At 41.3% G+C, this 18,655-nt stretch overlaps 1 protein-coding gene across 3 annotated transcripts in view; it reads left to right on the top strand.

Moving 5' to 3' along the window:
- Window positions 1-18,655, top strand: part of sytl4 (synaptotagmin-like 4) — an 81,497-nt gene that overhangs the window by 40,743 nt on the left and 22,099 nt on the right. For all 3 annotated transcript variants that reach the window (XM_063060658.1, XM_063060656.1, XM_063060657.1), the window contains exons 6-11: window positions 577-697; window positions 2,817-2,945; window positions 6,662-6,806; window positions 8,089-8,185; window positions 9,785-9,888; window positions 15,282-15,368. In XM_063060658.1, the coding sequence (XP_062916728.1) occupies window positions 577-697; window positions 2,817-2,945; window positions 6,662-6,806; window positions 8,089-8,185; window positions 9,785-9,888; window positions 15,282-15,368 (683 nt within the window). The remainder of the gene's footprint in view (window positions 1-576; window positions 698-2,816; window positions 2,946-6,661; window positions 6,807-8,088; window positions 8,186-9,784; window positions 9,889-15,281; window positions 15,369-18,655) is intronic.

The following is an 18,655-nucleotide window of genomic DNA, read 5'->3' as shown; positions in this document are numbered from 1 at the left end:
CATCTGAGATGCCCTCCTTTTTCAGAAAACAGGAAAGGACTTACAACAGCATTTCAAAGTCAGAAAGCAATTAACATGCATGTCTTCCAATCTTGTTCATTGCAGTTGGTGTTCTCGATATGACTACCGATACATTAGTGAGATCAGACGCAAAATAGACAGCCACTTGTGTGTGCACCTTTGCTCCATCTGCTATGGTGTTCTGGAGCTCCCAGTTTCTGGCCATTTAAAGCAAACTTTTGGTTACCTGTCTCAATGATTACTCGACAGCTTGGGGGTCAAATTTTGTCTGGTTTTCATTCCACTCCCTGTGTCCCCTACTCCCCCGCCAACCCTGTGAATTTTCTAGGGATGTTTTACTTGGGGAAAGATGGTACACTGGAGCACGTGGCTTGGTTCCTTTAGGAGAGTACACTTTATTCTGTACACAATGAGCTTTACAGAAGTTAGTGCTGTACCGGTTTATTGTGATGTATTGGAACTGTAAAATCTGTGAGGGTTCAGGAGTGGAGAACGGATAGACCATGGGCAGTAAAAGGAAGTAAACACCTCCCCAACTTTTCGTTTACTGTCTAGTGAATAAGCGAGAGACGATGGGGCAGGCATTGCTGCAAAAGGTGCTGGCCAATGACGCAAAGGCAAACACTGAGGCAAAGTCACAGCAGAAGGTCTTTGAAGATGAAGGCAAAGGTTCTAGGTGAGTGTAATCATCTAGCACCTACACCATTAACTTTGTTTTTTGTTTGTAAAAAGAATGTTATACATATTCAATCTGTTTCTGAATTTGATTCTGCAGGCCCATATTTTACAATTGCTTTTAATGCCTCTGTTTTACTGTGTTGCATATTTGGTGTCTATTATAAGAATTCCTACCCTGATATTTGATTTCTATTTGGGTATGGAAGTAAGAAGGGGAAAAAATTTAAAACTTGCAACCTTTCCAAGAAAACTGAAGTTAGGAAAAATGGGGAGCACTATTCAAATCTCTGACAGTCCTCAGCTTCAGGAAGGGTAAAAATTTGATGAAATGAAAAGAATATCTCAAAATTTACAAATTTTTGTAAAAAGTGGTAAAGTAGGAGGTTTACAAAATCAGAGAGGGAAGGGAGGACTAAGATCATCAGAAGATAAGCAGGACTTGGACCACAGCAAACAAAGGGAAGAGGAGGAGAAAATGGGGCTGAAATTTGTACAAGAGTTCTGATACATGTTATTCTGCAACTTCAGGAGAACTCCTATGGAAAGTTTAAAATAGCCATAAAGTATCTGGCAAAAGGAATATGTTAATTTCCTTCTCAAAGGGCATAACAAAGATCTTGATTTTGTAATTTGATTATCAGACCTCAGAAAAATGTGCTGATGATGTAAAAGTCCATGTGCTTTATTGCTTTGAGTAATCAGATGCATGCACAAACTTGGGCAGGCTTCATTGTGAGCTTAATATCCAAAACATCAAATTTCTCCATCATCTGATCCATGATCTGAGTCTAAAAGCTTGAATTTAACCATTCATTGTCATAATCTGAGTGATTTCTTTTCAAACTTGACCATTCACGACTACAAGGCAAAGACATACAATGCAGTGATAACATTGACCAAAATCAAGTGAGCCCTTGAAATTGTTTCCTTTGCAGTTGTATTTAAACAAAAGAAGGGATCCAAATAATAGAATTAATCTGGTTATTAAAAACTAAGAGCAATTCAAAAAGTTACCCACAGAGTTGGTTTCGATCTACAAAATCCTCTTTTGACTTTGCAACACATCTGAAGAATGAAATAAGCAATATGTCCGATGGTGCTTTACTGACAAAACAGTAAAAGTAACCAATCCTCATACCTGATAGATCCTAGTGACACGATGTTATGACAACAATCTTTTCCTAAATATTAGCAAAGCAACAATGCTGGCCATTGCATTCAAGAAGGCGAATAGTGCTCATTTTCCTGTCTTATATGAATGGTGCTGAGGAGGGAGGGTGATGGGCAAGTGAGGAGAAGAGAAGAGGTTAGAGGGGAGCCAGAGTGGGGACTGGAAGAAAAGGTAAGGGGGAGGGGGATAAACTACCAGAAGTTTGAGAAGTCAATGTTCGTGCTGTCAGGTTGGAGGCTACCCAGAGACGGAATATGAGGTGTTCCTCCACCAATTTGAGGGTGGCCTCATCGTGACAGTAGAGGAGGCCACGCACCGACATGTTGGAACGGGAATGGTGACTGGAGTTAAAATGGTGGATCATCTGGAAATCCTGTTTGTTGCAGAGGGAGCGAAGGTGCTCGATAAAGCAGTTCCCCAATCCACGTCTGGTTGCGTCAATGTAGGGGAAGCTGCACTGGGAGAATAGAGCAATACAGCACAGAAACAGTCCCTTTGCCCACCTGGTCCATGCCAAAACCATTTACTCCCGTCGACCTGCGCCAGGACCATAGTCCTCCATATCCCTGCAATACATGTACCATTCCAAACTTCTTTAAACGTTGAAATTGAGCCTGCATGCACCACTTGTGCTCATTCCACACTTAATGCTCTGGACGTAGAGCATCCTTCACCTTGTATCGTGCTGTTAGAAGACTATTGAATGGTTCCCTAGTGCAATAAGATGGACTCTTACTTCATAATCTACCTTGCGCGATAGTGTCTACCTGCACTACACTCCTCTATACAGTGACACTTCATTCTGTGTCCTGTTGTTATTTTACCTTTTACCACCTCAACGTGCCATAGTAATGGATTGATTGGTAATGACGGTGTGCTTCACTGTACATGTGACAATAATAAACCAATTTACCATTTTATTTTATCTGTTTTTATGCTTTGTTAGCAACCAGTCTGAAACCCAAGAGGCTGATGATCAGCTAAGCGACACAGAGTCCACTGGACATGTGAGTGTCAGCAGCAACAAGAGCAGCGTACACTCTGCCTCCAGACACAACACCCTCAAAAATTCCAGGTGGGCAACCGTGGATAATCTGAAATTCCTTCAGGTTCACTAAAGGTGTATTGGGACATTTTATTTTCTTGTAACATGTCTTTCTGACCACGCATTAGATATTTGGTACTACCAGCTCTTTATATGGCTTGCATTACGTTTTGCTTGACAACGTATCTGAGATATTATGCAGTAAAGCTCTACTAGTCCACAGTCCCAGTTGTTCAGAAATCCTGAAGGCATGGCACTTGGTTCTGTTTCCTGCACTTCCTATAATTACACCAGGATTCTGGTACCCATGCTCCCTTTAAATTTAGCGAATCTCATTTTCCATTCCACTTTTTAAACACACCAGAGTCTATACCCACATTATTTGTGTTTAGTTTCCTGTACTCCCTTTAAGCTGATTGAATTTTGTTTCCAGTGTTCCCCTTAAACTCATCTGGCTCACTGGGAAAAATTATGCTATAGTGTCACATCTTCAAGAAAATGAATGGAAAGGATATGGGTGTATTAACAGTACTAGTAAACAACAATCTGGAAAATCCACCCGTCTGGTACCAACAATGACCCAGGGTTTTTGTACTATGTCAAAAGCACTATAGAAATGTTGGTTTTGTTGGTGGAATAATTGATAGTCATTTCATTATTTGGAGGGTGTTGTGTGGGAGTAGGAATAAGAATTGGGCTTGGGGTTAAAGCAGCGAATGGGGTTTAGGAGCATGAGAATAAGAAGTATCAGGAGATAAAAATTGAGAGATCTACCTCAAATGCACAGATGAATTCTGGAAGTTCCTGATCCACAAAAAAGGAAGTCAATTCTGTTTACACACAAAATGCTGGTGAACGCAGCAGGCCAGGCAGCATCTATAGGATGCGGTACAGTTGAAGTTTCAGGCTAAGGCACTTTCTCAAGACTAACTGAAAGAAGGGATAGTAAGAGATTTGAAAGTGGGAGGGGCAGGGGGAGATCCGAAATGATAGGAGAAGACAGGAGGGGGAGGGATGGAGCCAAGAGCTGGAAAATTGATTGGTAAGAAGTTACAAGGCTGGAGAAAGGAGAGGATCATGAGACGGGAGGGCTGGGGAGAAAGAAAAGGGGAGGGGAGCATCAGAGGAAGATATAGTGAGAGGGACAGAGGGAGAAAAAAGAGAGAGAAAGAAAGGGAAAAAAATTTAAAAATAATAAATAAATAAAGGGATGGGGTAAGAAGGGGAGGAGGGCCATTAACGGAAGTTAGAGAAGTCAATGTTCATGCCATCAGGTTGGAGGCTACCCAGGCGGAATATAAGATCCTGCTTTCGCTGAACACCTATGCTCTGTCCGCCAGAGAAAGCAGGATCGCCCAGTGGCCACACATTTCAATTCCACGTCCTATTCCTATTCTGATGTGTCCATCCATGGCCTCCTCTACTGTAAAGATGAAGCCACACTCAGGTTGGAGGAACAGCACCTTATATTCCGTCTGGGTAGCCTCCAACCTGATGGCATGAAAAATTGACTTCTCTAACTTCTGCTAATGCCCCTCCTCCCCTTCTTACCCCATCTATTATTTATTTATTTATTATTTTTTAATTTTTCTCCCCTTTCTTTCTCCCTCTTTTTTTCTCCCTCTGTCCCTCTCACTATATCTTCCTCTGATGCTCCCCTCCCTCTTTTCTCTCTCCCCAGGCCTCCCGTCCCATGATCCTTTCTCTTCTCCAGCCTTGTATCTCTTTTGTCAATCAGGTTTCCAGCTCTTAGCTCCATCCCTCCCCCTCCTGTCTTCTCCTATCATTTTGGATCTCCCTCCCCCCTCCCACTTTCAAACCTCTTACTATCCCTTCTTTCAGTTAGTCCTGATGAAGGGTCTCGGCCTGAAACGTCGACTGTACCTCTTCCTATGGATGCTGTCTGGCCTGCTGTATTCCACCAGCATTTTGTGTGTGTCGCTTGAATTTCCAGCATCTGCAGATTTCCACGTGTTTGCGTTTTCAATTCTGTTTAGCTTAATTAAATTTGCAAAATATGCTTCATATGAGGGAATCTCTAGTTCAATGCACATTCAAGGGCTTGAAGATGCTGGTGAAGATGAAGTAAGTTCTTTTCCTCATGTTCTATTCTTCTCAGCACCTTTGGTGTTTTAAGTGAAGATTTCTTGGCACCTTTGTAGAAATCTGGTTCCTTTCCACTTCTGTTCACCTTCAGAAACTTAAGGATAACATTAAAGAGCAGGAACTGTCACAAAATCTTCTTTTCTTTGGTCCCAATACATATTATACAAATCTTTCAACCAATCCGAGATCAGCTAATCAGTGCTAAAAAGTAAATATGGACTCTTCCCAGCTTAGTTGCATTCCAGCTTTATCAATTCCACCTTTCTGGGGACTGACCACACTGTCAGTTCTTCTTAGACCGTCTCTAGGGGTTGAAGGCAACCTGCTTCCACTCCTATTTTGTGCGTTCTGAAATGGCTAATGAGACTAATGTGGGAACCACAGACCCTTCCACAAATGGGGTAAGATGTGATGGGGGTGGGTGGGTGATTTGTGAGGTGATGTACGCCTCTCCATGCTTGCATTTATTTTCCCAATGCATGGCCTTGAGGTCCTCGATACCCTCCTGAAAGCACTCTCTCCAGGGAGTCAGTGAGGATGTTGCACTTCGAGGAGGCTTTGTACACATCTTTGAGTATGTTTCTCTTTCAACCTGGTAACCTCCCATAATAGAGTTTAGAATAGTACATCTTTTCAGGAGGCTAGTATCAGGCATTCAAATGACATGGCCAGCCCAGTGTATCCCAGTGAGAGGTTGCTAAGGACATTGGCCTGAGAGAGGTCACTGACACTGGTTAGTTTATCGTTAAAGCAAAGTTGGAGAATTTTGCAGGCACGTCATTGCTATATTTTTCCAATGCTTCAAGATGCCTACTTGTGGCTGGCTGGACCTCAGAGCTTATAGGGACAAAGATCCCTACTGTCCACAAGAGTATGAGTTTTTAATGGCAGGTTTGAGGTTTTGATCTCCAAATGCCATTTTCTTCAATCAGCTGAAGGCTGACATGTGCACACTTGGTGACTAACCTAAGCAAATGGTACATGTTGTCCAAAGGTATTTCATTACGTATTCTGAAGTGAGAACATCAGTTGCCAGTTGCCAGCAATAACAATGCAAATAGAACCAAAGTCATACAAAACATCTGCCACAAGCAGTGTTTATCCAGTAAGGTGAGTTTGATTAAGTAAACCCCTGCAAGTGCTGTTTGCTGGATTCCACCCACTTAATAAATATTGTAAACAACAGATGTCTGAGATTGGACTTTGGAATGAAATTGTATCATTTGTGTGAATTTGTTCCATTAATTTATGTCATGAGTTAGAAAGTGACCCCAATTTGATTCAGTGTGTTGTGGTACCTAACTTTGGATGTATTGTAGAGTCCTTGGACAGATAAACCTATCATCATGTTTACATTGCTTTTAAAATGAATGTGATTGAAGAATATCAGAACTGCATCAGGTTAAGAATGTCAATCCTGAGTACTGCACCAAAAATATTTTTATGTCCTTTCTTAGTATATTGTGGAAGCAACTTTTAGCCAACTTTATCATACATTCAGCAAACTAGCAATATAAACTATAGAAAAGTTTTAGATCGTTTTTGGGATTCCAACAATCCTTTGGGTGGATGGGCATTTACTGCCATGGTATTAGTGAACTTTCAATATGAACTTTGTCTCCTGTTTCTGTATTTTTCAGGCGGAATTCCTTAACTGAAAGCAACCTCGGTAATATGAATGGTTTTCCCGTTTCCCGGCCCGTTGTCTCAGGCAGCATGACTCTTCCAGCCACGTCAACTACACCTGCCAAAAACAGAAACAACCTGCAATCTGACTTAAATAACGTACTGCAATACACTCTCCTTGCACTATTTTACTTTTTCTTGGTGTACGGGTATATCGGCCAAATCTACATTTATTACTCATCTCTCAGTTTTTTTGAAACAGCTAAGTGGTCAGTTAAGGATACATTGGTAGTCAACCACAACATCTTTATGGAACCACATCTGACAAATTAAATAATCATCTTTGACCAATTGGAACTTGCAAGGATGTTTTGGGTGTAATCTGTTTAAATTCTACCTGAAAGGTTTTATAAGAGCTTTGAGAGGTGCAGCTACAAATAGGTCATTTGGAAAAAAAATGACAGAACTACAATAAATAACTTCAAGTAAAAATAGTAATAAAGTACTTTTAAGATGGTAAATTATATGGAAGTCTTTTTCTTATCCAAGGGTTCTGCTGTTCCCTTACTTTGAAATCAACAGGAGGTTACCCCTTTGATCCCTAGTAGCTGGTACAGAATTCTCTGAGGTTTATGAGATGGGTGTTAAGAGATTAGTCCAGGGTCCTGTTCCCTTGCCTGACTCGGTGAGCAATCCCAGGTCAGGGTGCATTCTGTGCCCAGCAGTGAATTGTTGACCACCTTCCTCTAGATTTCAGCAATCATACATACATGCATGGAAAGCAAGTAGATGCCAGTTTTGGAAGGTAGTGATAGTGAACTCTAGTGGATTCTCTTTCGTTCGCCTGGGCTATTAGATTGCTGCAATTCTACGTTGTTTGTAGATGGCAGAAGGCTTCTGTTTTTTTTATTATTTGCTCAAGGGATATGGGTTGCCATTATTTAATGCCCATCTCTGTCAGCTCTTACGCTGGCCGGTGGTGTAGTGGCATCACCACTGGACTTTGAGGCAAATGGTCCCAGGTTCGAATCTGGCCAGCCCCTTGCACACTTTCGATCTGTGATGGGCCGAGCGTCGAGCTGACAGCTCAGCCTCATAAAGATGCTGTCCAATGCTCCACAAGGCATGAAAAAGTTCTCTATTAGCTCTTGGGACCAGCGTGTGATTCCAAGTCAACATAAATATGGTGGAATTATAACTCCCCTCTGAAATGGATCAACAAGTCACACAGTTGTATCAGACAAAAAGAGAGAACAGTGAAGAATTATTATTATCTTAACATAGTGGTTGAAGAAGTATTTCCATTTTTTTTACCTATTAGTTTTTAATGTGGTATTATTTTATAAGATGCTACCTTATAAGAGCATTTAAAATTGGAACTTCAAAACACAGAATTAATCTGTACATGTTTTAAAATAGTTTAACCCTTTCTCCTTCATAGGAAACTCGCACAAAAATAGACAACAAAATTTCAGGGGATGAAAATGCTCCAGAAGACATGTTTAAAAAGAGTATAAAAGCAACTCTAAAACCCGCAGGTGAGCTGTTGTACTTCTGTAGCTCTTGAGATGATTTCAAGCCAAGGTATACTTAACCCTAAAAGCAGCATCTAAATATTACAAATACAAGGGGTGATTGATAAGTTTGTGGCCTAAGGTAGGAGTCAATTTTAGAAAAGCTAGCACATTTATTTTTCAACATAGTCCCCTCCTACATAACATCAGTTAATAACTCATCAGGGGTGATTGATAAGTTTGTGGCCTAAGGAAGAAGGAGATGAGTTATTAACTTCAAACTTTCTGCATAATCACTCAAAGAGTTGACCTGCATGTACATGTAACGAGAGCTGTCTAACTCATCTCCTTCTACCATAGACCACGAACTTATCAATCACCCCTGCTGTGGACACTTTCTGGAGGTCCAAGATCCGTATGCTCCACAACCGCTGGACTAAGTGTGTAAATGTAGGAGAGGACTGTGCTGAAAAATAAATGTGCTGGGTTGTCTAAAATTGATTCCTTCTACCTTGGGTCACGAACTTATCAATCACACCTCGTAGCTGAAATCATTTTGCAGGAGTGTAAACGTAATTATATAAAGAGATACTGGAGCAGCTGGTAAAAACTTGGTCAAAGTAGACACTAAGAAACATCCTAAAGGAGGAAAAAAAGGTTATAGGAGGGGTGGTGGGTGACATCAGATGGCAGGTGTGATATAGACATCAAAAGAAGAATAAGGATGGCAAAAGACACCTTTACAAGAATGACCAATACTAAACTAGGCATGACAACCCATCTCTGAGTACTGAGATGTTACGTTTATCGAGTTATGTTATATTGATCAGGATGTGGGACAATATCTAGTAACATGAGGAAACGAATTGAAGCAGCAGAGATGTGATTTTTGAGGAGGATGCAAAGAATATCATGGACGAAGCGAATATCTAACGAGGATGTCATGAACAGAGCAAACACAAAAAGAAATAATGTATGAGATCATGAAAAGGCAACGTAACTCCATTGGACATGTGATTAGGAAAGAAGAGTTAGAATGCACGGTAATTATGGGAGAGATTGAAGAGAAGAAAGCAAGAGGAAGGCAAAGACAAATGATGACGGAGACAGCAACCAGAGAACTGGAAATGAATACCAATGAATTGATCCACTTGACCCAAAACAGGAGTGTGTGGGCCATGGCAGTCAAAGCTCAAACTGGGCATGGCACCTGATGATGATGATAGTGGGCTGGTGGCATTAAATAGATGGGGAGGTCCATGACTATGAAGAGAATTCATGAAATGGGATTAATAAATTTATAGTCAAGTAATTAATTTATCCCTGAAATAGCAATGGTTTCCCAGGGAAACATTTTGAAATTGTTCCACAGGCTCTTGGGTGGGTCAGCGAGGAGGCCAGTAAGCTGCAGGGAATTCTTAGTTGTGTTCTTCTCAAAGATAATTACAGGGAAAGTCTGACGCATCTCTTGGTCATAAAGCCACAGATAATCCACACTTCAGACAAAATTCAATATAGATCATTTGTAAATACTGGAGAACCTGGATAAGCGGAGGCATCATCAGTTGTAAGTTGTGCTATAAGGTTTTTGTAATTGTAGTGTTCTTTTCAAATCCCCATTAGATTATAGTAAATCGGTGATGGATCTTCGCGTATCGGATTCTACAGAGAAGGAGGAATCCATGGGAGACCGCAGTCGGTCAGTTCCAGGTCTCAATGTAGAACAGGTTAGTTTATAAAAGAGCTTACTCCCTGACCCCCACCTTCCAAAGGAGAGGAGGGAGAGGAAGAAAGGGAAAAATTGTTGGGAACTGTGCTGAGACTTGAGCTTTCCACCATATGTATCAGCATCAGATGAATGAATGTACACTGGATTGTACGTCAGAATTTCAGAGTGCAATAACTTGGGAAACAAGAAGCTATAAACTCATCGATCGTGTTCTTTCCCCATTAAATTCCTGACTCTGAAACAGTGGCGGCGCCAGAGATTTTTTCTTGCTGGTGCTACGGAGGGGCTGAATGATTCAGTGATGGTGCTGAGGGGTGCACTGTATGGTAATATATATTCGCAAGGCTAGATGCGTGGCGTTAAAAAGTCAGTTTCAAGCATTTATGTGCCTACTATAAATGCCTCTGTTGATTCACAAGCAACTGCAATTGATAGATCTAATGTAGAAGTGAACTGTTACAGTGTCAACAGCATCGGAGACAACCTGGGCTACACGGAGCATAAACAAAAAAAAACAGAGCATCCGAGCAACAGCAGACAACGTGAATCACCCAGCAATCCCACAATTGGCGTGAAATGCGTGCTTTTCAACTGAAAAACACAAAACGAACCCACTGCTATTTGCATTACATAGACAGCAATGCCAAAAAAATACACCGTTATTAAAGTCAAATAAGGCAAACAGCAGATACAAGGCTTTACCAGGAGTTGGACAAATCATACTCTGACCATGCAATACCTCAATTAATTTGGCTATTGAATTTAAAACAAAAATCAACAGAATCACCGCTTGGAAGTCTAAGCAAAACCAGTAAGCTTAATAGCAGTAAATGTAATATTTTAGGATTTGCAGGAAACATAAGGACTATGGGGTATCCACCACAAAATAATAATAATAATAATCTGCATTAGTCTTGGCCCAAATTTTTAAAAAATCAACTGCACTCACCATTGATGTTTACAGAGAAGCACAATCCATCTGCTGTTGTGATTGGTGGCGAAAGCATCAATGATTTTCTGGATGTCAAGTGCCCTGGTCCTCCGGCTGTTTATGGCCAACAGAGCCAAGTTGCTTTTCTGAGCATCGCCGCTGCTATTTCTTAAGTAGTTTTTGACGCGTCTGAGGCAAGACAAACTCCATTCGCATGAGGCAGATATAACAGGTAGAGTTAGTGATATGCAGGTTAGTTTGTATAAATCTATAAATGCATCGCGGTAGGGTCTCATTAGAGCTAGAAATTCCACTGTGTCATTCACTGTCTGTCCCTGCTTTTGTTTTGTTTCCAGCAGACGCCAAACCTGATGTAGCTTTGCAGTCAGGTTCTCTTCAGTCACTCCATAGTATTAGGCCATTGGCCAAAGACAATTCTTGTCTAGGAAGAACTTATGTTTGAGACTCAATGCTGAGACTCCAGTCAGAACACTTCCAGACTCAATTGAGAACCATCTTTTCATTTCAGTCAGAAGTCTGTCTATAACTGGATAGAAACAGTGGTTGCAAAGGTCATCAGAGGATGTGACAGATGTGCGTTCAGTTTGGGCCTCAACAACAAAATCATGTAGTCGGCGGGGTGGCTGGGCCTGTCTGCTTTCATGTGTTTTGCTCTGTATACCGGCCTTGACGCACAGGTCCCAAGCTCTTGCCTGAATTCCATTCCATGATTCCTGTCCCCGTTTTGCTGAGAGTGCATCGATAACAGACTGAACCAAGTCCACAGTGGATGAAAACTCCAAACTGGGAGATTGAACTTGGTGACTCGGAATAAATCCGCAAACAGAGTGAGAAGTAAAGCAAACTGCTTGTCAATCAGTCCATTTACAGCTCTGGCCTCCGTTTTCCTTCGTGCATTTGGTTGACCCATAATACCCTGTAGTGTAGCTAGAATGGCAGGGAGTGATTTCCTTATAGCCCACAAAGCTGTATACTGCCATGCCCAGCGTGTATCTGATGATTTCTTCAACTCCACAGGCTGTGCAGTTGATTCCAGTTCTCTCTGTTTCTTCATGAAAAGATCGTGGGCAACAGAGTTTGAAAAGAAGTTGTAAAGCAGCTGCACAGTTTCAAAAAACTCACCCGCTTGTGGTACACTGCTCACAACATCCACTAAAACAAGGTTAAGTCTGTGATCATGGCAGTGTATATATAATGCCTGTGGGACCTCTTTCCTGAACCTCTCTTGTACCCCGTTATTGCACCCGGACATCACTGCCGCCTCGTCATAACACTGTTATACACGTGTTCTTATCAATAACACACTGGGCAACTGTCTGTTCAATGCCTTTAAGAAGTGACTCTGCATCCAACCCTTCTGCTAGAGTGAAGTGCAAGAGTTCTTCAAGCACTGTTTCGTTATTCAAATACCGCACCACCACTGATATTTGCTCCTTTTTACTCAAGTCTTTACTTTCATCCACCATGATGGCAAAATATTCAGCCTCCTTGATTTTTGCACTTATTTGACGTCTGATCATATCTGCCATAATACCCATAATTTCATTTTGGATATCGTGATGGGTGTTTTTTGCATTTCCAGGATTGTCCTCTATTTTTTTTAGCTACAGTCTTATCAAACTTCCCAATTACACCGAGCAACTCAACGAAGTTTCCCCTATTGCCAGATCCATCATTCTCCCAGTGTCCTTGCTGGGCAATGCCTTGGCACGCAGTATAGCATAGAGACTCAACCACTGCTCTCATATACTCACGATTTTCTTGGACAATCTTTGCATGTCCTTTATCAAGCATATCTCGCAATTCTGAACCGTCTTGTTTTCTCAATCTGAATTCGGCCCATGCCTCCATCGCAAACTTATGAGCTGCACTTACATGGTGGGTTTTGAAAGCTGTTGTAGCTTTCCGCCAGTTGCGGTAACCGGTGACAGTGAAGGTAGACTCAGAATGGAACCCATGTCCTCCACACAGGAAATGCCTGCATGCGAAGCAGAATGCAGCATCTTTTGTGATTGAATATTCCAGCCAGGAGTACAGCCATGAATACTCCTTTGCTGATTGCCAAACTGTTGCAAAGAGTACTTTTTCAATGCTGGCCGACGGGGTCCTTCCTCAGGCTGCTGGCTAACATCGCTAACAGTATTCCACGTTCTCTTCCGAATCCCACTCCATTTCTTGTTCCTCTACTTCGCCCTCACATTCCTTCAATGAACTGTCGTCCTCATCCCCACTTACTTCTTTCTGCATGTCACTTTCAATTAAGGCATGCTCAGGCTGAGACACCACTGATTCCACTGGATGAGGTTGTTTTCTCACTAAAAATCGATCCATTTTTCACGCCACCAAAATAATGCACGTGCCAGGCCCACGCTGGCTTGTAAAAGCACAATGTGCAAGTGTGGCATCTGTTAGTCTCGGGAGCCCAGGGAGCTGCGCCTGGATGTATACTATCACTCTCTCGCGTGAGTGACATCACCACCTTAAGTGATCTTAGATCAGCTTAACTGATCTGAGGACAGCAACAGCAAGACATTGACAACGAACGAATAAGCAGAAGTGTAGGGTGGATCTGACAGAGTTTATAACTTTATTGCTGCGTGGGTGCTATGGTAATTGGGGGCGCTGTTTCACTAGATCAACTGGAGAAACAAGCTGTGTTCAAAACTATACAGGGAAAGCAAAGCAGCTGCAGTTAATTTCTTGGTGGTGCTGCAGTGGTGCTATTGCAATTCCTGCTGGGGCTATAGCCCCACCTTAGCGCCGCCCCTGCTCTGAAATAGAATGTTACAGTTTCAACTGGTTCAGTACAGACACTTGAGCATTAAAATCTAAGGTGATTATTCGCAGTGCAATACTGAGAACAACAATCCTGGACAGGGGCATCATTTTAATGAATTTTAAGTTAAGACCCTGTTTGTTCTCAAGATGGATGTAAACAAAAAGACCTCCAAGGACATAATGGCTTAGGGATTGGTACTTGCATCCCAATCTATACTGGCACTTTGGCTGAGGGGACCAAATGTTGTCTTATTAAATTTGGTGATAAAACAAGGTGAAATTGTGAGTATGGGAGAGGATGTGAAAAGGCCTCAGGACAATTTGAATAAGCTGCAGTAAATGAGTTGGCAGATAGAATATAATGTAGAAAATATTTATTTGTTCACAGTAGTGCACATAACAGGCGAAGTATCCCTTCAAATGTTAAGAGAACGGGAATGTTTCTTGCTGGGGAAACTAGAACCAAGGGTCACAGTTTCAGAATAAGGGGCAGACTATTTCAGTTTGAGATGAGTAGAAGTTCCTTCACTCTGGGAATAGAATGTCCTTGTAACTCTCTACCCCAGAAGGATGTGTTTGTTTAGTCACTGAATTTGGTCAAAGTAGGCATCGATAGCTTTCAATACGTTGGGTGAATCAAGGGATATAGGGGTATACAAAAAGATAGATTGAAAGCACAAGTCCAGTTGTGTCCCCGGTGGTGCAGCCGGAAGGGGTGAGCTGCTTATTCCTGATACTGAATCCTCTGTTTTAAGGACAGGGGCATTATCACATTGTTCTGGTTGTTTGTTTTGATATTACTTAACAATTTTCTCTCATATTGACTCTGCTGGTTCTTGTAAAATTTCCTGTCCTTTGGTGTATTGGCCCTTGCCAATTGATCTGAACTGGTCTTTAATTCATTACTTTCCAGGACACCCCTGTTAACAGTACACGGTACATATTTCTCCTGGGATCCTTCTTTCTGCTGAAAGTTATGAACTAGCTGTTTAAATATATGTCCTTGCTTATCCACTGACCTATTCCTCAGTCTGTTTACCCACTCCAGACAACCCTATCTTCACATCATTGCAATTACCCTTATTTAAGTTGAGGACATTGGTCACAGATCCCCGATGTTTGCCCTCAGATAGTATTGATAATTCTGCCATCTCATGACCATTACTCAACAGAGGATCTTTGTCCACGACATTTCCTTTAATCTCACCGCATTAAAAATAACCGCATCTAAAATAGCCAGGCTAGGTTCTGTAACACTGCCTGACATATTCCACTCCATTAATTTGTCTTCCAAAGTATCCAGTTTGATTAAGGTACTGATTTGCATTATTAGAAATACTCAACCAAAAATGAATGATCCACTTTTGTCCCAGTGCCAATAAAACTTGGGTCTGAAAATTGTGCCTTTCTTCACATTGGACTGTGTTCAAGAAATAAAGCAAGTTTGACTGCTTAGTTTTAGAACAACCTGTGTAGTAGTATTAGATGTCAATAGGTGTGATGGAAAGATAGAGGTTTTTTTTATATATAGATACAATTTCAAGCCAGTCAGTGTTTAAACAATTAGTCAGGCAGTTTGCAGTGGCAACTTGACCACAGTCCTTTATTGTTCTATTATTTCCAGAGCTTTATACTTGTTTGTAACCTTTATTTTTTGACAGGATGAGGAAGAGGAGGATATTGATAAATTGGTGTCAATGCACCGTTTGACAAATCCTCGCCAAAGCCTCAAGAGTGGAAGTTCTGTGGTACGTTTCCCAGCAAACTATTGTGATTTAAACCTCCACATACTGTATAATTCTTCAAGCATGTGCATTAGAAAGAAATAAGGTCAAAATTTTTCCTTTTTTTAAGAATGTGGAGAAAATCAAGTTCATTGTCCTATTTAAGTTTAAATTACCAAGGTGATGTGCAACAAGGTATATTATACTGAATAACACTCATTAGTATAAAGCGGAAGATGTATTGTGTTCTTTTAAATTCAAGCTGGGTACATCCTGTGATCAAGGAGCTTGGAGAAATATACAGTCATCATTATTACCCCAATCCAGTATCTGAGTTTTTTAAATTCTTATTTCTCCCTTAAGCAGTGCTCTAGCTTTGCTTTTTTTCTCAACTCTAGCTGATTTTGTGACTTAAGTAGCTCTGGAAAATCAAGTAAAGTAAATAGCACTGACAAAATAGACAACCATTGACAACCGTGGCTGACAAGGGAAGTCAAAGCTAGTAGAAAAACGAAAGCGAGGGCATAAAACAAAGCAAAAATAAGTGGGAAGATAGAGGACTGGGAAGTTTTTAAGACCTACAAAGAACAACTGAAAGAGTCATTAGGAGGGAAAAGATGAAATACGAAAGCAAGCTAGCAAATGATATCAAAGTGGATAGTAAGATCTTTTTCAAATGTGTAAAAAGATAAAAGAGATGAGAGTGGATATAGGACCACTAGAAAATGAGGTTGGAGAAATAATAACGGGGGACAAGGAGATGGCAGATGAACTAAATGAGTATTTTGCATCAGTCTTCACTGTGGAAGACACTAGCAGTGTGCCAGATGTTGAAGGGTGTGAGGGAAGAGAAATGAGTGCAGTTACTATTACAAGGGTGAAGGTGCTCAAAAAGCTGGAAGACCCAAGGATACATAAGTCACCCAGGCCAGATGAACTGCACCCTAGAGTTCTGAAAGAGGTAGTGTTAGAGATTGTAGTGGCATTAGAAATGATCTTTCAAAAATCACTGGACTCCGACACGGTGCCAGATGACTGGAAAATGACAAATGTCCCTCCATTCTTTAAGAAAGGAGGAAGACAGCAGAAAGGAAATTATAGACCAGTTATCCTAACCTCAGTGGCTGGGAAGATGTTAGAGTCGATTGTTAAGGATGAGGTTATGGAGTACTTGGTGACACAGGGCAAGAGAGGACAAAGTCAGCAGGGTTTTCTTAAGGGAAAATCTTGCCTGATGAACCTGTTACAATTCTTTGAGGAGATTATAAGTAGGATAGATAAAGGGAATGCAGTGGATGTTGTATATTTGGACTTTCAGAAGGCCTCTGACAAGGTGCCACACATGAGGTTACTTACCAAGCTAAGAGCCCACGGTATTACAGGAAAGTTACTGGCATGGTTAGAGCATTGGCTGATTGGTAGGAGGCAGTGAGTGGGAATAAAAGGATCCTTTTCTGGTTGACTGCCAGTGAGTAGTGGTGTTCCACAGAAGTTGGTGTTGAGACCACTTCTTTTTATGCCGCATATCAACGACTTAGATGATGGAATAGATGGCTTTGTTGCCAAGTTTTCAGATGATACAAAGATTGGTGGAGGGGCAGGAAGTGTAAAGGAAACAGGTAGGCTGCAGAAGGACTTAGACAGATTAGGAGAATGGGTAAGAAAGTGGCAAATGAAATACAATGTTGGAAAATGCATGGTCATGCACTTTGGTAGCAGAAATAAATGTGCAGACTATTTTCTAAACGGGGGGTAAATCCAGGAATCTGAGAGGCAAAGAGACTTTGCAGTCCTTGTGCAGAACACCCTAAAGGTTAACTTGCAGGTAGAGTCGGTGGTGAGGAAGGCAAATGCCATGTTAGCATTCATTTCAAGAGGACAAGAATGCAAGAGCAGGGATGTGATGCTGAGGATTTATAAGGTAATAGTGAGGCCTCACCTTGAGCATTGTGAACAGTTTTGGGCTCCTCATCTTAGAAAAGATGTGCTGGCATTGGAGAGAGTTCAGAGGAGGTTCACAAGGATGATTCCAGGAATGAAAGGGTTATCGTACAAGGAACATTTGATAGCTCTGGGTCTGTACTCGCTAGAATTCAGAAGAATGAGGGGGAATCTCATTGAAAAATTTCAAATGTAGAAAGGGCTAGACAGAGTAGATGTGGAAAGGATGTTTCCTACGTGGGGAAGTCTAGGACAAATGGGCGCTGCCTCAGGATAGAGGGGCGTCCGTTTAAAAGAGAATTGTGGAGAAATTTCTTTAGCCAGAGGGTGGTGAACTTGTGGAATTTATTACCACAGGCAGCTATGGAGGCCAGGTTGTTGGGTGTATTTAAGGCAGAGTTTGATTGGTTCTTGTTTGGACACGGGGCATCAAAGATTACAGGGAGAAGGCTGGGGAGTGGAGCTGAGGAGGAGAGAAAAAGAATCAGCCATGATTGAATGGTGGAGCAGACTTGATGGGACAAATGGCCTAATTTTGCTCCGATGTCTTCTGGTCTAAAGTTACCTTTGATTTCGTTACTGTTGGCAAACTTAATGCATGTTCCTCCCAAGGTCAGTCCAATTTGTTGATTTTCTATTTGTTGGTTTTTATGTAAGAAAGAAATGCTTGTATCAGTTTTCCTCCTCTCTTTAATACACCGATTCATTGATGTGGAATATTTCCAAAGCATCCACCATCCGCCAGTAACTCAATCATGTGCCCATTATTCGACTATAATGACTAATGGCAAGTTTGGTTTTGTGCTCACATTGTATTTGTTTGTGTGCATCCCTCCCTAGCAGGGGTCACTGAGTAAATTGACGGGAACAGAAATATTGCTGGTAATAGCGCAAGAACAGATGAGCCTATTGTAGTCTTTTCATTGTTGCCCTCAAATCTGCCACCAGGTAAACTTGGCACAGATTGGGTTTGAACTCTTTATTCTACATAGTCTGTATGCTTCATCTGCTCAGAGGAAAAATGTACTGATTGTTAGGAGAAAAGAGAAATATCATAATTTTAAGATGATTATCAGAATGTAACTCTGCTATGAATATGTTGGCCAGGGATGCCCTTTGTACTTAGCCTCTACCCAAGCAAATGTGGACATTTTGATTAACAACTACCCATTTCTTTATAAAATATAGCCTGTTTTTGTGTGTGTCTCTAAAACATAACTGTATCTCAATGTGGTTACACAAATTCTGTATCCATTCCACTCTTTCAAATTATGAACCATAAACTTGTATATCCCATGTACTCAATCTTAACACAAACAGATGTATTGAGAGTTTTTTTTTAATGTAGGTGTTTGCTGCAAACGATCTGT

This window comes from Mobula hypostoma, chromosome 10, assembly GCF_963921235.1.
Source record: "Mobula hypostoma chromosome 10, sMobHyp1.1, whole genome shotgun sequence".
In the NCBI taxonomy this organism is placed as follows: domain Eukaryota; kingdom Metazoa; phylum Chordata; class Chondrichthyes; order Myliobatiformes; family Myliobatidae; genus Mobula; species Mobula hypostoma.
Note: the sequence above shows the minus strand (reverse complement) of the source record. Positions and strands in the feature narration are given on the sequence as shown.